The sequence below is a fragment of the Zalophus californianus genome, chromosome 16, assembly GCF_009762305.2.
Source record: "Zalophus californianus isolate mZalCal1 chromosome 16, mZalCal1.pri.v2, whole genome shotgun sequence".
Taxonomy (NCBI): Eukaryota; Metazoa; Chordata; class Mammalia; order Carnivora; family Otariidae; genus Zalophus; species Zalophus californianus.
The window spans coordinates 61074525-61092381 of record NC_045610.1 but is presented as its reverse complement, the minus strand read 5'-3'; the positions used below and the strand labels follow the sequence as shown (position 1 = coordinate 61092381).

The 17857-nt window shown below is 65.8% G+C and overlaps 3 protein-coding genes across 5 annotated transcripts in view; 2 read left to right on the top strand and 1 right to left on the bottom strand.

Moving 5' to 3' along the window:
- Positions 1-640: 640 nt before the first annotated feature.
- PVALEF (parvalbumin like EF-hand containing) lies at positions 641-12273 on the bottom strand. Its single transcript, XM_027626033.1, has 5 exons — positions 12129-12273; positions 1973-2085; positions 1606-1741; positions 1185-1300; positions 641-765 (listed from the first exon to the last, which is right to left on the bottom strand). Exons 2-5 carry the CDS (start codon positions 2076-2078, stop codon positions 719-721), a joined length of 405 nt encoding a protein of 134 aa, XP_027481834.1. The 5' UTR covers positions 2079-2085; positions 12129-12273; the 3' UTR covers positions 641-718.
- LOC118356359 (WAS/WASL-interacting protein family member 3-like) lies at positions 7509-11318 on the top strand. The gene is made up of 6 exons (XM_035724429.1): positions 7509-7528; positions 7854-7997; positions 8229-8331; positions 8974-9072; positions 10639-10893; positions 11022-11318. Exons 1-6 carry the CDS (start codon positions 7509-7511, stop codon positions 11316-11318), a joined length of 918 nt encoding a protein of 305 aa, XP_035580322.1.
- Positions 11276-17857, top strand: part of AATK (apoptosis associated tyrosine kinase) — a 33707-nt gene continuing 27125 nt past the window's right edge. For 2 of the 3 annotated variants that reach the window (XM_027626031.2, XM_027626030.2), the window contains exon 1: positions 11276-11420. In XM_027626031.2, the coding sequence (XP_027481832.1) occupies positions 11339-11420 (82 nt within the window). In that variant the 5' untranslated portion in view covers positions 11276-11338. Of the gene's footprint in view, positions 11421-16627; positions 16704-17857 lie in introns of those variants that run through there. The other variant, XM_027626029.2, reaches the window with a different exon arrangement.

Genomic DNA, 17857 nt, shown 5'->3' with positions numbered 1-17857 from the left:
CACATGAAACGGGGTGTCAAGAAGCCCAGACGGGCATAGGAGTTGGGAGCATGGGAGAGAGGTGGGGACGGGGGCCCTGGCCCACACGTGGTACTTAAACCACGGCATGGGAGCCCACCAGGAGGGCAGGCGCGGGGGGAGCAGAGGCACCAGCTCAGGGAGGGGGAAGTGGGGCATCAGGAGGAGGAAGGAGAAGGCAGGCAGGCAGAGGACTGACCCGGAGTGCACGGCCCAGGGCACATGCCAGGGCTCCCTTGGCTGCGCCCCGGGGTCGCAGGTATTCCCGCTCTGTGTTCAACGTGGCTGCTGTGTGAGCCCAGGGCAGCCTAGCAGAGCCCGGCTGGGGAAGGGGGTCCTGCAGGGGTCTAGGCACAGAGAGCACTGTGCTGGGAGGGGCGAGAGCCGGCGGGGGACCCCCTCTGCAGGTGCCCCCCATGACGTGGGGACAAGGGGGAGGCAGAGGGAGCAGGGGCTGGATGCATCCACCCGCCCAGCCTCCCATTTCCCCCCGTGCACCCCCACACACCGGCCCCAGCCCCACCCCCGCTCACACACCGCCCCCAAGAAACACTCGGGCTGCATTGTTCATTTAATGACGCCGTTCTTCCATTTTCCTGGCACGTGCTGTGTCCACCCCCCGTGGCCTCCTTGGTCGGCCACGCAGATGTCCCACGATGCCGCGTGGGGTACCCTCCCCTGGCCCGGGGCTGGGTGTACCCTACTTCTTCTTTGGCACTTTCTCCTTTTTGATCAATTCAGAAAATTCTAGAATAGGAAACATATTTCTGGACCCCAGGGTGGCCATGAAGGGCCTCAGGCCCTGGTTCCTATCTTCAAACCTCCGTCCCCACCTCAGACCACCCCCCCGTCCAGGGCGCCTCAGACCTCTGCTCCCGTCCAGCCGAGCCCCCCGCCCGGCCCTCTCCACCCACCTCTCCCCCACTCAGAAACCCGCAGCGGCCCCCTGCCGGCCTCCCGCTCAGCACCCCCAACACTTGCTTTCCCATGTCCTGGGCGGGGGGGACGGTTACCCAGCAAAGATGGCTGTGAACTCTGTGCCTGGGGTCGGGGAGCCTACTCAGTGTTGTGCCCAGATGGGCACTTAACGGCGCCGTGGGGTCCCGCAGGGGCGGGCTGGGAAGACCCGAGAGGGACCTCTGGCCCCGTTGTCTGTGCGCACCCACCTTCAAAGTCAATCCTCCCGTCCCCATCCGTGTCGGCCGCCTGGATCATGGCCTCTGCCTCCTCGTCTGTCAGCGGGGCGGTGGGCCCGCTGCTGGGAATGGTGGTTAGGATGTACCTGGGGCCAGGGGTGGGCTCTGGTCAGAGCCGAGGGGTGTCTGGCTGGTGCCCAGTGGTTTGCAATGTGCTCACTCCCCATTTTACAGGTAGGGAAACTGAGGCCCTGCTGGAGAGGGGTCTCTGGGCCTGGCCCCAGTGCAGTGGACCTGGACTGTTTCGGGGCGGCCCCACCTCCCGAGAGGCCGGCTGGGGCCCACCGGGGAGGGAGGGGCACCAGGTCTTCTGCTGAGGTGGGCCTGGTTGTCGTGGACTGGGCCCCAGGCCCCGGGCGCAGGACCCCGATCCCCAGCCGCTGGCCATTACTTGATCTCATTCCACTCGATGAAACCACTCTTGTCCTTGTCCAGGGTCTGGAAGGCCTGGCGGATGGCGCTGTCCAGCTGCCCCGAGGCCTGGAACTGCTGCATGTACTCCAGGAACTTGAGGTAGTTGAAGGAGCCTGGGACAGTCAGACACAGGTCACGGGGGCGGAGGCAGGCGTCTGCCCTGGGGCGGGGGCTGCCGTGGCCTGCTCTTCCCCCCCCCCCCCCCACCCCACGTGTCCCGCGCCGCTCAGCCCGGGGAAGGGGGAGCCCACAGATGGGCTCCCGTGTCCACTGCTTCCTTGGCCATGGCTGGGCCGGGCCTGGGGCAGGGAGGCCATGCTGGGGACGAGGGGTGTGCTACATACCATGATGCCTCATGTCTGTGGGCAGCATCTCTATGTCCTTGTCCGACAGGGACGTGCCCATAGCCAAGGCCATCTTCTTCATCTGCGAGGAGAAGTCCTCGTCCATCCTGGCTCTGCGGCGGACAGGAGCAGCTCGGTGGGCGCGCACAGGCGGCGCGGGGGCCCTCTGCCTATCCCTCCCCCTCCCCCAACCCTAAATCTAACAGACACAGTCCCCACAAGGCACCAACTCCCGCCTCCCGAGCAGGGTCTCCAGGGTGCAGAGGCCCTTGGGGTGCCTGGCCTCGCAGACACTCCTGTGTCCAGGGCCCTGGGGGAAGATGCGCCTGAGACCCCACCTCTTGCCGGCTGGCCACCTTGAGTACCACTCCCGTCTCACAGAAGAGGCTGAGGCCCCCAGACAGCAAGTGATGAGCTCGGGGTCCTTCACTCTGCTTGGAAGAGGTGGTGGCCGCCCTCTGACCCTTCGACGCCACCAGGGAACTGCCCTCTGTCCTTCCAGGCCCATCTCATAGCTGCCTCCTCTGGGAAGCCTTCTTGGTTGCCCGAAGCCCCACCTCCTTCCGCCCTGACTCCGGGCCCACAGCCTGGGCCTCGCTCTCCCAGACCCCAGACCAGCAGGCCTCGGGCCTCCCGGCAGGCCGCTCACTGCCTGCAGCGAGTTGGCTCTGCATCGAGCAATGCCCAGAGGCTCTGAGCAGGGAGGGCCACTGCCCCCTTTCCAGTCATCTGCCTGCAGGCCCTGTGGACGTGTGCGTGTCACTGTCCTCAGTTCAGAGAGAGTCCGTGGCAAACAGGAGCCACCGAGGCAGGCCAGGAGTGCAGCCAGGAGGGTGGGGGTCTGGTCACAGGCTGAGGGGCCGGCAGGGGGGGGGACCGGGCTGTCCTGTGGCCCTCGAGGCGGTGCCTTGTGACCTGCTGGGCTCTCGGGTTGCTGTCCCCAGGGGGGGTTGGGTTCTGGGGCTGGTGGCAAAACAGCTATTTCAGAGGCTCCTTGGCCCTCTCAAAAGTTCACGGGCTGGCAGAACGTTCTGGAACATACTCCCATGTCCAGGAAGGGCAGCCCAGTGGCCCGTGCATCCTGAGTGGAGCTGGGCAGTGGCCAGGGGAGTCTCCTCTCCTCCCGAAAGAGAAGCCACGGGTCAAAGGTTGTAGCTCAAGCCTGGCAGCCTGGGGGTGCAGGGAGTGCTGGATAGAGCCCCGGGACCGTGACCCACAGCTGTTCTGTGAAATGGGGAGATCCCTTCCATCCTGCCCCTTCTCAGGGTCTTGTGAGGAGCCGGGAGGGAAGGGAGATACTGGGGAAGGGGCTATGGGGCCTGAGCTGGGTCCCCCGTGCATCATGCCCAAAAGCCAGCTCCTGGGGGGCCGGCCTGGGAGGCGGGGTGGGGGTGGTGAGCGGGGAGCCAGGACAGACCAGCTGAGCCCCTGTTCCCCTCTCCCATGCCAGAATCTCAGAACTCCATTCTGGAAGGAGGGGTTGTCCCGCCTGCCCCTTGGGGCCCCATCAGAGCCAGTGTCCCACGCTTTATGAAGAAGGGGCTGGGCCAAATTCCAGGCCAGGTCTGGCAGAGCCTGGGGTCGACATCCCGTCTGCAGAGCACGCTGGGCGCCCTGGGCTGTGTCTGTTCCCCACCCAGTCCTACCCCACTGCTCTCGGGAGGTACGCCCCACAGGAAGGCAGGGCAGCCTGAGATCAGAGCTGGTGCGGGGGCAGGACCTGGGGCCTCGGGCTGCTGGTGGTTTATTTATAGCCCTGATCCAGGGCCTGGGATGGCGTCTCACTCACCCCCAGAGGGAAGCCGACATGTCTCACCAGAGCTGGGGGGTGGGGACTGCGGGCACCGCACGAAGCCAGCCCTCTGGTGCCCTGCGCCCCCCTGCCCAGCCTCCTGGGCTGCTCCCACTTTGTCCTCCTCGGACGGGACCCCTCCCTCCTCCCGCCTCGCTGCCTTCCACAGCCAAAGCAGGACTGAGCTCTCAAACCTGGCTAAGACCCCCCAGATGGCAGGGACTTCGCCCCACCCCAGACCACCGTGGACCGCCTGCGTAGCCCTCCTGGGGGCTGTGTTCTGCTTCTAGCATCTGCCAGTGAGTCCCCAAGTTCAGATGCCGACATGAGAAAAAATGCTGCATGGGCTGGCGGGCTGGTGGGGGGAGCTGACAGAGGCAGGGGCCCCAGCAGGTGGGGACTGGGTCCCAGCGGTCCAGAGCTGACTTCGTGTGCCCGCCGGAGTCAGTGGGTCTGTTGGCCTTGGACCCCCTGCCCGGTCAGGCTCCCTGGCCCCCCAGTCAGCACCTGGGGCCCTGAGGTCAGTGAGCAGGTCTCAGCCTCTCCCCACCCTGCTCCCCCAAACCCTAGCACTTTCTCAGAGGCCCACATAAGCACATGCGTGCTCACATGCCCACCCCTGCAGACGCAGGCGCACACGGCTGCCTCTAAGACTGGGGCTCCCTTGGGGCTGCCCCTCCCCTTCCGCCTCCTTCTCCTGCCTCCCCTGGACCTCCCTGGGGTCTCCTCAGCCCCTTGGGCCTCTGCTTGTCCTACAGATGAGAATGAGGCCACAAGCTTTGGCCATGCAGCATGGGCAGCTCTGGCTGGGCCCAGAGCCCATACCACCCTTCCCTGGGCAAGGCTCACCTCTGCCTGGTTTCGCTCGAGGGCTCTGGGGAGGCAGGTCAGGCTGGGGGTGCTGATAGTCTGTGGGAGCTCCAGCTTTTATACCTGCAGCCACTGGGCCTATTTACAGCTTGGGCTGCACCTGTCCTCCCCAGCCCCTGCCCCTCCCGGGCACTCCAGCCTGGCACTGGCCTGCCTCCCCCAGGGGCTCACTGGCACTTGGCACATCCACGCCGGGCCGGGCAGACGGACTGTCAGCGGCGCCCGGCCTCCCCAAGCCCAGGGTGGGGGTGGGGAGAGTGGCCAGCACTGGGGGGGCAAGAGGAGTTTCTGTCTGTTGCATTAGGGCCCACCCTGCCCGCTGGCCTTACAGGGTGAGGGTGGTGGGCAAGGAGAGGGCTGGCCGGGCCAGCCAGGGTCACCCGGGATGTGCAGGCCGGCCAGCATGTCCGAGAAGCCACCAGAAGCCCCTGGACAATGGGACCGCATCCAGTGAGCAGCCGGGCCGGGCAGCTGTCCTCTGTCCCCGGGTCGCTGTAGGGGGCCAGGGAGCCGTGTCAGGGCTGGCCATAAAGGTGAGGGGGAGGAGAGGCCGGTCTGTCAGGCCACGCTGCCTCCCGCAGTCTCGGGGAGCAGGGCTGTGTGACCCCGGGCGGGGCTGGCCTCTCTGGCTGGGGAGGCCCCTCGGAGGACAGTCGCCAGGTTGAGAACGGGGACACCAGAGACTGATGTACCTGAGAGCCCCTCCCAGCTCTGGCCTGCCCGGAGACCCCTCACGTCCACTGTTTTTCACAAACGGTGCCATGGCCCAATACCAGGGCAGACCCTGGGGTGCAGCCTGTTCCCAGCCCTGCCCACCACTTTCTCTGTGCGGGTTGCAGCGTGGACACGGCGCTGACATCTGCCTTCTTGGTGTGAGAGTCGCTCACACATCACCGGGAAATTCATATGACATTTTGTGCGCTACCTTGTGTCACAGCTTCATAAGAGGCTGGCGAGCTGAGGACCTTCCAGAAATTTCCAATAGCCATGTGCTGCTGGACCCCAAACAGATCCTAGCATTTTGCTCGTAGAGATGCTATTTCAGTGTGCGTCTCTGTCCAGGGGAGTGTCTCCTGCTCCTTGGCAGCGTTCACAAGAACGCTGATTGGGATGATTGGCACCAACGGTGGAGGGTTCCACATTCTTCCCCCGACGCTTTCCAGCACACCTGAGTGCTCCGTGCTCCAGTGTGGGATGCACACCTGCGCATCCGCACCTACACCGAGGTCCCCAGCAGGCACATGGACTGCCACCCGACGTCCGTGTCCCTACAGCGGAAGGCCGCTCTGCACAAAAGGAATGAACTGGGGCGCCTGGGTGGCTCAGTTGGTTAAGCGACTGCCTTCGGCTCAGGTCACGATCCTGGAGTCCCAGGATCGAGTCCCGCATCGGGCTCCCTGCTCAGCGGGGAGTCTGCTTCTCCCTCTGACCTTCTTCCCTCTCATGCTCTCTCTCTACCATTCTCTCTCTCTCTCAATAAATAAATAAAAATCTTTAAAAAAAAAAAAAAAGGAATGAACCGCACACCATGATGCGGATGGATCTCGACACCTTACATCCAGGGAAAGAAGCCAGTCACAGAGGGCCACATAGCGCCTGGTTCCATTTGTGTAAAATCCCCAGAATTGGCAAATCCATACAGACAGAAAGCACGTTGGTGGTTGCCGAGGGCTGGAGGGGAAGGGAGTGAGGAATTCATGTTTAACAGCTTTGGGGATTGGGAGTGGGGAGAATGTTCTAGAACTTAATAGAAGTGATGGTTGCACATACTGAGTGCTAAATGCCCCTGAATTGTTCATGTTAAAATGGTTTGTTTTATGTTATATGAACACCTCGATTAAAAAAAAGAAATATATGGAATGGGAAACGTTGCTTCGAATAAAGCATACACCAAACAGAAAACATAAATAAGCAGCACTGGAGGGTCTCACAGTGGGACTGGCCCAGCGTTGAGCCCTGCTCCGCCCGGCCCTCTGGGGGAGTCATCTTCGGGAGGGCCCGGTCTGAGCCCATCTCTGCCTGGGCCGCACACGAGGGGCGGGGAGCCTGATGTGTTTCCAGGCCCCTGGAACCAGCGCCTGCCCTGAGCTGACAGATGGCCGGCTCCTGGCGGCCCCTCTGGTTTCATTTCTGTCCGGAGTCGGGCCACACCTCTGCGCCCGCAGCCCCGGCCCCTGCTCTGGGCTGAGCTGGCCTGGAGGGGTAGCGGGAACCACCTCGCAGCTCTGGGGACACTGTCGTCCCAGCTGGCCTGCTCTCTGCCCCTCCCTCTGCCCTCCAGCCCTGCCTTGAGCCCAAGGAGTGTGAGACCAATTAGCCCTTCCTCTTCAGCGAGCCATGTTGACAGGACAAGGCTCCTTCGAGCCTCTGCTGCCTCCCAGGTCCTGGCATGTTCCCCTGGGGGTTCTGGGGGTGCCTGGCTGGTTCTGAGCACTGGCACCCTTGGTGGCTGCCCCCTGCCCTCTGAGGGCTCTTCAGCAAATGCCAGGCCCCCTCTCCTCGTCACCCTGCCAAGCACGGCTGTGGTGGGCAGGCCTGTGGAGGAGAGTTCTGGGTGGGGGGGGAGACAGGCTCATCCCCTTCTCAGTGGCACCCACCCCCCACAGGTGGGGGCGGGCCGGTGGGGACAATAGGAGCACCTGACCCCCACCCCTACCCCCAGGCAGCAGGTCTGGGGTGTGGGTGCGCTGACCCCCCGGGGGTGAAGTCCCAGCAAGCAGAGTGTCCCTGGGCCGCTGCCGAGCGTGGGGTTGTGGACTGAATCCAGGCGCGCTCGTGTGCACAAATGCTCGTGTGTCTTCTTATAGGAGGCGCTCTACGGGCGCCGACCTGTGCCCTTGGCCCTGCCCCTGTGTCCTTCACCTCTGTAGCGGGATGAATGGTGCCCCCAGGAGGTATGTCCGTGTCCTATCGATGGGATCTTGTTTGGAGAGAGGGTCTTTGTCAACGTGCCCACGTTAGCATGGGGCCGTACAGTCAGGATGGGGCCATACTAGGTAGGGCTGGGCCCTCAATCCACGGGCTGGGTGCTTATGAGAACCGGAGAGACTCAGAGAGTGGAGTGACATGGCCGTGGGCCGCGGGCCACCTGGGCCACCTGGGCCACCAGGAGCTGGGAGAGGCAGGAGGCGCTTCCCCTATATCTCTCCAGCGCACAGGCCTGCCAACAGCTCAGGGCCAGACTCCAGAGCTGTGAGAGTCCATTTCTGCTGTTTTAAGGCCCCAGTTCGCGGTCATTTGCCAGGGTGGCCCCAGGAAACTCACCAAGGCCCCTGCCCAGAACCCCTTGTCCGCTCTGCTTCCTCCTGCCCCCTTCCCCACCTCAGGCCCACCCCTGCGTGTGACCCTCTCCCCAAGCCTCAGGTGAGGACCTGGGCCAAATGCACAGTAGGCTCCCTCTCTTTATTAGGGGCCTAATCAAGGGGCCCGGAGGTCCCTGGGGGGCGGGGCACGAAGGACGCTGCCACCCGCAGGCCGGCCAGGCTCCTCGGCTCCCCAGTGGCTGGCATGGGCAGACCAGGGTGCGCGTTGGGGGCGTGGATTGAGGGGTGCCAGGCCGACAGGCAAACAGTCCCGGGCCTGCCCTCGCCTCAGGGCCCTGCGCGGCTCTGCTCTGGCTGTCGCGAGAATCAGGATTGCGCTGTTGCTCATCATGGCTCTCCTCAGTGATTTTGACTCTTCAACACACCACATTAAGGTATTAGTTACCTGACTACTAAGCTGGACAGCTTTATTGAGATAGACTGCACACACCATAAAGGTCACTGTTTAGAACGCACGATTCGGGGTTTTGTGAGGATATCCACAGGGTTGTACAACCATCACCTCTAGTTGCAAAACACTTTCAGCACCCCAGAAAGAGGCCCTGCGCCCCTCGGCAGGCACTGCCCATGCCCCGCCCCCGCCATATTCCTATGATTGGGGGCAGTGTGGTCCCTCACACGGGTCTGGTTTCTCTCACTGAGCACCTTGTGACAGGCCAGCCCCTTGGGCAGTGGTCACTCAGGTATGTGGCACCCCTTCCCCCCCTTTATTAGGCCCAGCTCCTGTTCTGGCTGTGAAGGTCAGGGGAAGGAGGGGGGGCATGTTTTCAGGAACTTTTGGCCATCCCAGGATTGGCAGAAGCCACCCCTGCAGGAACCCTGGGGTGGGCTGACCACCCAGATTGGCAGGTCCACCCCTGCCCACCCGCACCCCTGCCTGGCCTATAACTGGGACTGGTCTCTCTCACTGTCCCTGCTGCTGCCACTGGACAAGCAAGGCCCTGTAACTCAGGGCCCCACATTGTTGCGTTTTCCTGCTGGTATGCGGGTCCTTTGCCGGACCTGTCTTTTCTCAGAGGTCGGGGGACAGGACCTCCAGCCTGGAGGCCAAGGAAAGAGTCCCCGGCAGCCTGGCCGGCCCCGGGCAGCTCGGCTCTGCCCTCCACAGGGCTGAAGTACCTTGTCCTGCCCGGTCAGCCTCATCACGCCAGCCGAGCGGCAGGCTCTCGCTGACCTGGAGGCCTTGGGCTCGAGAGCCCCCGGAAGGACAGCAGTTCCTGTCTCTGCCTTTGGGAAGCATGCACACAGATGGTCCCCTGAATTGCAGCGCCAGCCTTCGCCCCACGCCGGGATGGCAGTGCACGCTTGCTGTGAGGGGACCTGGGACATCTCTAGTTCAGTGGTCACCATGCTCGGGGAGTAGCAGGAATCCTGGTTCCAGTAAAACCTCAGAGGACCCTCGTTCCCCGGGGCGTCACTATGGTCAAATGGGGTGGGAGTGTTGCACCTGGAGCCCCCGGGTCTTCTCCTGCCCTGCCTGTACCCCAGAGGACAATCCAGAGCCCCAAAGCTCCGAAATCTGGCCCACCCTCCACCTGAGGCTTCTGCTACAGGCGGCCCCCGAGTGTTGGGAGTGTGTGCACACACGTGTGTTCACAGGCAAACTGTGGTGCAGAGAACCGTCTTCTGATCTTGGTCACTGAGGCCAGCCGTGGTGGTGCAGAGGCTCTGGACAGAGGCTACTTAGGGCCACTGGACATCTCCCCTGCCTGTCCCCCAGGAGCCTCCCTGGACTGGTTGGGGTCCACGTATGTGGGGCACCTTCTTGGGTGGGGAAGGGAGGTCCCCAGCTGGGGACCCAGCCCCCTTGCCCTGGGTACACTGCTAGATCACAGCCCTCAGCCACCCTCAGCCTCGGTGGCCTCCGACCCTCCTAGCCCCTGGGATCTGAGCACCTGCCACAGGCCAGGCCCTCTACTGGCCACTTCAGCTGTGGCTCCTGCATCCTCCACGAGGCCTGGGGGCAAAGCGGCTTACAGCAGCCACCACACAGTCAGGGCCGGTAAGGTTCTGGATAGCCTGTTCTCCTCCACAGGGCTGTGGGGGGGGTGGGACTGCCCCTTCAGGGGACCCTTAAGGTCTGAAGGGGAAGGATGGGACCATGCCTTTGACCTTGGGGTACTTTCTACACAGGGGGACCCCCTTAGAAGAAGAAGGTCACGTTCTGGCACCCTCTCCCTAAGGGGCCGACTCCTCTGCCAGGAGCACTGAGCCTTGCTCTCCCCAAAGCCTCCGGGGCCCTACTTTGGGCAGGTGCCCCCTCCTGCTCCCACAACACCCCTGCCCTCCAGCCGGGCCCTGCCAAGGGGTTGTGCTCATCGGGCCAGGGAATGAATGGACGGATGAACGAGCGTGACCCAAGTTACATAAAGGCCAGATCCCGGCTACACTGTAACTCGTCCGGCTCCCACAGGGAGGACGGGCGTTGGCCTCACCTCCCCCTCCCCGCCCCCGCGCCGCATGGGCCCCCCTGCAGCGGGCGCCGCAGCGGTGCAAGATGGCGCGGCCTGGGGGGGGGGGGGCAGACGGTCCCTCGATGCCCGGCGCCGCCGCGCCCGCCCCAAACGCCCGGCGCTGTGCACTCCCGGGCGGGGGCGGCCGCCGCCTTCTCCCCGGTCGTCGCAGCGTGGCACAGAAGGGGGTGGCTAGTGCCAAAATAGCCCCCCGCCCCTCCCCCCCAGCTGGCGCTGCCCCAAGGGCGTGGGGCCGGACCCCGAGCCGCCTCTGAAACCTGCGTGTGCGGGCCGGCGTGCCAGGCCCCGAGCCCCGTGCGCGTGGCCCCCCGCGCGCCTGCGGGCCCCCCCTGCGCGCGCTTTCGTATTCCTCCTGCGTGCCACGGTGCCCACCCCCGCGTGTGCCGCCGTGCCCTCTCCCGCGTCTCGGGGCCCCCTTCTGCCTCCGTGCCCCCGTCCTCCGCACCTCCCCCGCGTCTCCAGGTCTCCCATCCTGCGTCGCTCTGTCCCCCCTGCCCGTGCCTCCGTGCCTCCTCCCCCCCCACGCCCGTCTCCGTGCCCCCCCAGCCTTCTGGTCCCCCCTCTGCGCGTCTCCGTGCCCCCCCCCCCAGCCGGGGAGGGAGCCCCCCCCCCGCGCGCGCTCCCGCCAGTGTTTTCGGACTGCACCAGCCCCGGAGCCCCGCGGCGCCGCGGCCGGCCGGGCGGAGGCTCCTCATCCGCCGCCGCCGCCGCCGCCGCCGCCCGCGCCCGCACCGCACCCGCCCCGGCCCGGCACTCGCGCCCGCCCCGGGCCCGCGGCTGCGGCTGCGGCGGTGGGCGCTCAGCGGCCGGAGGGCAGGGCGCGCTCCGCACCTGCGGCGGCCGCTCGGGCGATGGCGCGGCGCGGCCCGGGGCCCCGGGCGCCCTGAGCGCAGCGTCAGCCTGGGGGATGCCCGCCGCGCTGCTGGCCCTGGCCATGTCGTCGTCCTTCTTCAACCCCAGCTTCGCCTTCAGCTCGCACTTCGACCCGGGTGAGTCCGCTGGCCGCGCCCCTGGGCCAGCCCTCCAGCTGCCCCCAACCTGCTGGGGGGGGGCCGGCCCCCCGCCCCCCCCCCGCCCCCCCCCCCCCCAGTCCCCTCACTGCGGACATGATGTTTCCTGACCGGCGGTTTCCTCTTTTGCATGGAAATTAACCCTTTCCCCACCCTGAGCAGAGCCCGCAGGAGGAACTGCTGGTGGGAAGGACCCCTAGAGACCCCAGCTCGGTGGAGGTGGGCAGGCCCTGGTGCTGGCACGGGCAGGGCTGAAGCCTCTGGCAGGGGGGTGGGCGGTGGAGGTGCAGGCCACTGTCTCTGTGGATGCCCCTGGCTCAGGTACCTGGGGCAGGAGGACCTGCATTGGCCCCAGATGTCCAGGGGAGGAAGTGGCCAGGACCAAGGGCCCCCTGGGAGGAGTGGGAGTGTTGCTTTGGGTCCCAGGCCACCATGGCCCCTTGCCTGGCCACGGTCTTAGTGTGGGAAGCCCCTCTCCATGCTGGGAGCCAGTTCTAGGGAGCCCTGCCTGGCTACCCAGCAGCCTGCAGGGGAGGTGGGAGCAGCGGCCGCCCACAGGACAGAGCCCACTGGGCAGAGGCTCGGAGGAGATGGGCCTCAGCGGGTGCCCAGGCGCCCTGGACGGCGGGGGAGGCCCAGGTGGCCCTGTCTAGCTGGCTGCGGGGGACCTGGGGCCCGGTGTCTTACTGTGCCAGACTGGTGGCGCCAGCTGCGTGTTTACCCGTGGCTGCCTGGCCTCCTGGTGGTGGTGGGCAGCTGCGGTGGGCACAGGGGCCGGGGGCGGCCGGAGGCCAGCATCTGCTACCAGGAGGTGGTAGGCTTTCTTCCCGTGGTCGTGGCGGGCTCCAGCCCTCCTTCTCCAGTGTGGGGGAGAACTCCTTGCCCTGGAGCCAGGGCCCAGGGGCCTGAGTCCCACCCACATGTCACTGGAGCTCTGGCACAGGCTAATCCAGCCGAAACAAAGCCAGGCACACATGTGACGGGCTCTCCTGGGTCTCCCTGCCTGGAGCAGGGCCCAGTGTGTGTAGCCATGCACAGGGTCCCCTGGGCACGGCCCCATGTGCAGGCATTTGTTCCTGGGGGAAGGGAGCTGACGTGAGGTCTGTCTGTTGGGTTTAGGGTGTGGGTGTCAATCCCTCAGAAAAGACTTCCCCGGCAACCAACTCCCAGGGCTTGGAGAAGACGCTGTCGCCAGCGGATGGCCCCGAGTCTGGACAGGCACAGCCCCGGCTGGCCCCGGGGGTTGGAGGGTAGCAGCCTCAGGCCTGGACAACCTTTGGGGCCAGGCATCCGGGCGGCTCTGGGCCAGTGCTCCAGGCAGCCTGCCGACTGGAGGGTGGGGGTCCAGCCTTGGGATGCCGCCTTGGAACTAGTGGCAGGGCTGGGATGTGTGTGTGCGTGTGCGTGCGTGTGTGTGCATGCGTGTGTGCCGGGACTGACCCTGGGATGGAGGCCCTCCCCCACGCCCGGCCTCTTGCACTCTTTGTGGAGCCCAGACTTGCCCTCTGTGGGGTTCAGCACCCCGCTCCCTACACTCGGGTGTGTCCTGGGCACCAGACCCTTCCCCCACTTTGGAGAAACAACAGAGCTTTCCGTGTCTTGCAGCTGCGATCAGTGTAATTATAACGTGTCAGTTTAATGACTTACAGGGAAGAAGTTGTCAGGAGGGCAAGGGGAGGTCCCCTCGGCAGGTCCAGTGAAGGGCGGAGCTGTGTCCCCCGTGGGAGGGAGAGCCCTGGCTGGTGGCGGTGGGTAACGGGCTGGGGTGCAGGGCTCCATGCTGGTCCCCATGTGGGTGTTGGGGAGGGGGAAAGTTGGGGTCCCCTGGCCTCCTGCTAAATGCCTGGCATTCAGAGCCCAGCTCCCACCTGCTGGAGTCTCTCTGACCGTTTTCTCATCTGTAAAACGGGACAGTAATGCCTACCCCTAGGCCCGCGTGCTGGTTAAGCACCTGGGGGAACTTGGCCCTCCGTGAACAAGGTTGCTGTTTTAGAGGGGGTGGTGGTAAACACGCAGTGGCTCTGCGGTGTCTCTCCATCCCCCTCCATCTCTCCATCTCTGTGGAGAGAGGTGGTTCTTTTTGAGGGCTGCTTGGTGGCGGGGGTGGGGGGCAGGACCCTGCTGGGGGCCGCCAAGCCTGGAGGGCAGGGAAGACCTGTGTTCTTGGCCATCTGGTTGCTCCACAGTCAGGGCTGGACAGAGAGGCTGGGCCCAGGCAGGGGGTCCTCACAAAGCCACCAGGCCAGGCCATGGATCCGTCTTGGGATTCCTTGGTGGTCCCTGTGGGGGGAGGGGCGGTGATGGTGACGGTTATGTTGAGGAGGGGACTGAGTTTGAGGCTCAAGTGAGGCCCGGGGCTGGGGGGTCCCTCACCTAAACCAGTGCCCATCTGGGCCACCACCAGCTTTCAGATATGGGCAGGACTGGGGTGCCATGAAGGGCCAGACCTGAATGCGTGCTCTCGGGGCAATGTGGACGGGTGCAGGCGGCCTCTTCTGGGGTCTGGCTCTTTCCCAGCATGTGGGTGGCCGTGTAGGACTTCTTGGTGTCCCAGCTGCGTGACCTCAGTGCTGTGTGGCCTTGAGCTGATCACTCAACCTCTCTGAGACTCAGCCTTGCATAAGTGACACCTCACCCTGGGTAGACCAAGTGGGCAAGATGTGGGATCCAAGAACTGAGGGGTGCTGGGGTGCCACATGGTGGGTCGGGAGCTGTTGGGTCGGGCTGGGAGGGGATGGTACAGCCTTGAGGGAGTGGGGTCACCTCTCCCCCAGGAGTGTGCCAAGGCAGGGGGTGGGCCTGGTGAGGCCTGAGGGACCCCAGTAGGTGCCTGATGAGAGCAGGCCTTCCTCAGGCTGCTGTGGTTTCTGGGCAGGCCTTGGAGTCCCTGACCCCGGGGGGCCTGGCGCTGTCCGAGGGGCTGCCTTCTGGGTCTGGCTGTCCCCCGGCGCCCCCGGCCGTGGGTGGTGGACCAGCCCCTCCCTGGCCGCATGGCCCTCTCTGTGCTGCCTCAGTTTCCTGACCTGTAAGGTGGGAGTCAGTGCGGTGCTCACCTCTGAGTGTCACGTGAGGGTCACCAGGGTTGGTGATGGGGCGAGGTTGCAGCTGTGGGGTCGCAGCTGATGGGGTGGTGGGCCTGGGAGATCGGGGAATCTCTCGGCAGACCAGGCGGCCCCTGGCCCTTCTCCCAACCCCTCTGCTCACGTTGCCCCCCTGCCTGGCCTGCCAGGAGCTCGCACAGGGCTGCTGACTTGTGCCCCACGCCGGCCCGGGCAGGGCACGCCCCCGTGGGGAGAGGCCTGGCAAACGCACCCTGGCGACAGTTCTCAACCCCGGTGCTTCTGCTCACGGCCTGCTGCCGGGGGGCCTGGCTGGAGGCAGACGCTACCCAGGCGCCCCCCCCCCCCAGACCCGCTCAGGCTCGAGGGGCCCAGAGCTGGCCCTTTGGTCAGTGTTGCTTCCTTTCCTTGTGCCCGAGGGGCTGGAGCGTGCTGTGTGGTGCGGGCCATCGAGGGGAGGTGTGCCCCTCCGGGCAGGGTGCCGGGAGACCATGCCTCCGCTTCGGGCACATTCTCCAGGGAGCCGGCCTCTGCCCTTCCCTCAGGGGGGCTGCTTCTCCCCCACAGGGCCCTGCACCCACACAAGCAGGAACGCATGCAGGCTCACACACGGATGCACACGTGCCCTCAGGTGAGGAAATGTGACTCACACCCGCATTTGCACACACACCCACCATAGACACCTGTAAACACACCCACCAACGCTCGCGCACACCTGCACACGTACCGCTTCACACAGGTGAGCACACACTCCGCGGGCAGCTGGTGCATTTCTGCCGGGGCAGAGCCTGCTGGTTCAAACATGGGGTCACCTCCTTGGGAGCGGAGGGCATGTCGTGAGCGAGTTTGCCCCAAGTGTGGCCTCCTGACCGGATGGCCGCCCGGCCCCCCTGCTGTGGGAGCCTCTTACCCCTTCCGTCAGGCAGAGCCCGGACCCTGGTCCCCCCGAGGCCAGCCCACCTCCCCGGCCTTAGGTGACCTTGAGCCAGGCACGTGGGTGCCCCTGGCTTTTGTGTGTGGACTCCCCCATCACCTCGTCCACGGGGGGCCCACCTGTGAGGCCCACTCAGCCCCCACCAGGGCCCATTGCGCCCATGGCCCTGACCGCCTGGGTGAACCCACAGCCCTGCTCTGCTGTTGACTTCTGCTGGCCTGGCGGGGGGGCACCAGGGCTTCCTGGGTGGGGGTCCTGGCTGAGGGGGGAGCTGGATCCCGCCTCCCCCCGGGCCCCAGCCCCCACCACTGCTCTCGTGTCTGTCCTGTGGGCAGAGCTGTCTGTCCTGTGGGCAGTCCTCAAAGGCTCGCTCTGTTGCACCCGGCCACGGAGCTTTTCCCAGAGCGGGCTGAGCCTGGGCCTCCCCCGGCGGTCATTGCATCGGGGTGCGTGCACCCCTCTTTTATCTGGCAATCTCCTCCATGGACCCCATCTTCCCCACCTCAGTGGGCTCCTGGTTATAATAGCATCCCCCCAAATTCCTGCCCACCTGGAGCCTCGGGATGGGGCCTTGTTTGGAAAGAGTCTGTGGACGTTGGAAGTTAAGATGAGGTCATGTTTGGGGTGGGCCCATGCCCAGGGGCTGAGGTCCTCACGGGAGAAAGTAGCGGGGTTCGGGGAGCAGGAAGCTGCCGGGAGCCTCCAGAAGCGGGGAGAGGCCGGCAGGATCCGGGGGGGAGCGGGGCCCTGACGGAGGGCTCCTGGCCGCCGGCGCTGAGAGACCCTGCAGCCCTGTCGCCGCCCCCCTTCCCCCGACCCGTGATTTGTTCGGGCAGAGCCCCGGGTCCCTCCCCGGGGGGCTCCCAGCCCGCCTCCCACCCTCAGCCAGCCTCACCTCTGTACGCGTGGCAGAGTCTGGGGAAGAATATGAGGGAACCCAGGTGCAGGCGGCCTCGGGACCCGCGCGTCCACGGGGCCCGGCCTGCCTCTCGCATGGGAACGGGCGCCGGCATCACGGCCGCCCGAAGCCTCCCCGCCCCCGGCGGAGGAAGCGGCAGAGGAAGCGAGGGCAGGGGAGGCTGGGCCCGAGCCAGTCCCCAGGCGGCCTGTCTGGGCCGTGTCCACGCCAAGCCCCCTGGCTTCCTCCGCCGGGACCCGGGGCTGAGGCAGGGCGCCTGGGTGCCCGGAGTGGGGTGGGGGGTCTCCGGATGGTCACCCTGGGGTTAGACCAGCAGTCGGAGCCACGTGGGAGCGGCTGCCCAGAGCTGGGTACGTGGGGGTTTCTGGGAGGACGTGGGCCGCTGTCCCCACCTCCGGCCCCGGGGGGGGTCAGGGGCTTGTCGTCACAAGGCTGTGGCCCCGGCTCTGGTCCCGGCTCTGGTCCCGGCCGTGGCCCCGGCGGAGGAAGTGGCAGGACAGAAATGGGCAGGGCTGGTGCAATGGCTGGTTCTGGGCAGCCTAGGGATCACTCACCTGTCACAGGGCGTGTGGGGCGCGGCAGTGGGTCCCGGCGCCTGGAGGGGCGGGCAGGGCCCCACAGGTCACCTCTCACGGCGGGATGCGGCCGGGTCTGGTCTTGCTCACCCCTGGCGAGGGTGTGCTGTGCCCCCTCCTTCCCCACAAGGAGGGGGCCGCGCAGCTGCCGCCCACCTGCTGGCCTGGGCACATGGCCTCGGGCAGCCCCAACAGCTGGCCTGGGGCTGGCCAGGGAGACAACCTGCCCATCCGTGTCAGCCAGGCTGGGAGCAGGGGAGCTGGGCCCCCAGACCCGGCCTCTCCCGACGTCTCTCCGGTGTTGAGGCTGGCGTGGGCGACGGGCAGCAGGATGGTGCTGAGGACACTGTCCTGCATCGAGGAATCCTCGCTGGGTGTCCAGCTCCGGGGAGGGTCCCGCAGGGCTTCACGCCCTGTTCCCACCACACTAAAGTTCTTAATGATTTTGAACAAGGGGCCCTGGGACTCCGTTTTGCACGGGGCCTGGCAGATTCTGCAGTCAGTGCTGCTCGGGGCCACTGGTCAGCCTCAGGCCCCAGCTGGGAGGGTCCAGGGCAGGGGCCACCTGTAGAGGGATGCAGTGACTTTGAAATGCTGGGCACCTGCGCTGGCTGCCCGGGGCTCTGGAGCCGCCTGTGGTGCCCCCGGGCTCTGCTCGCGGGGAGACCCGCCGGGGATGCTCTCCAGCCCCGGGAAGAAGGGATTCGACTTCTGTGGGGCTGCTGTGCTCAGTGCCTCTCCTGCTCTTGTTCAGCCTCACGCAGACAGCGCTGGTGGGCGCTGGTGGGCGCTGGTGGGGCTGTGTGTCGCGTGCCTCGCTCGCTTGCGGACTGTACTTCCCTGGGGACAGCGCCGTGCGTTCGCTGGCCCCGCCGTGGCCAGTCGTCGCCTTCCGTCCCCCCCACTCCTCTTTGACCGTTTCGTTAGAT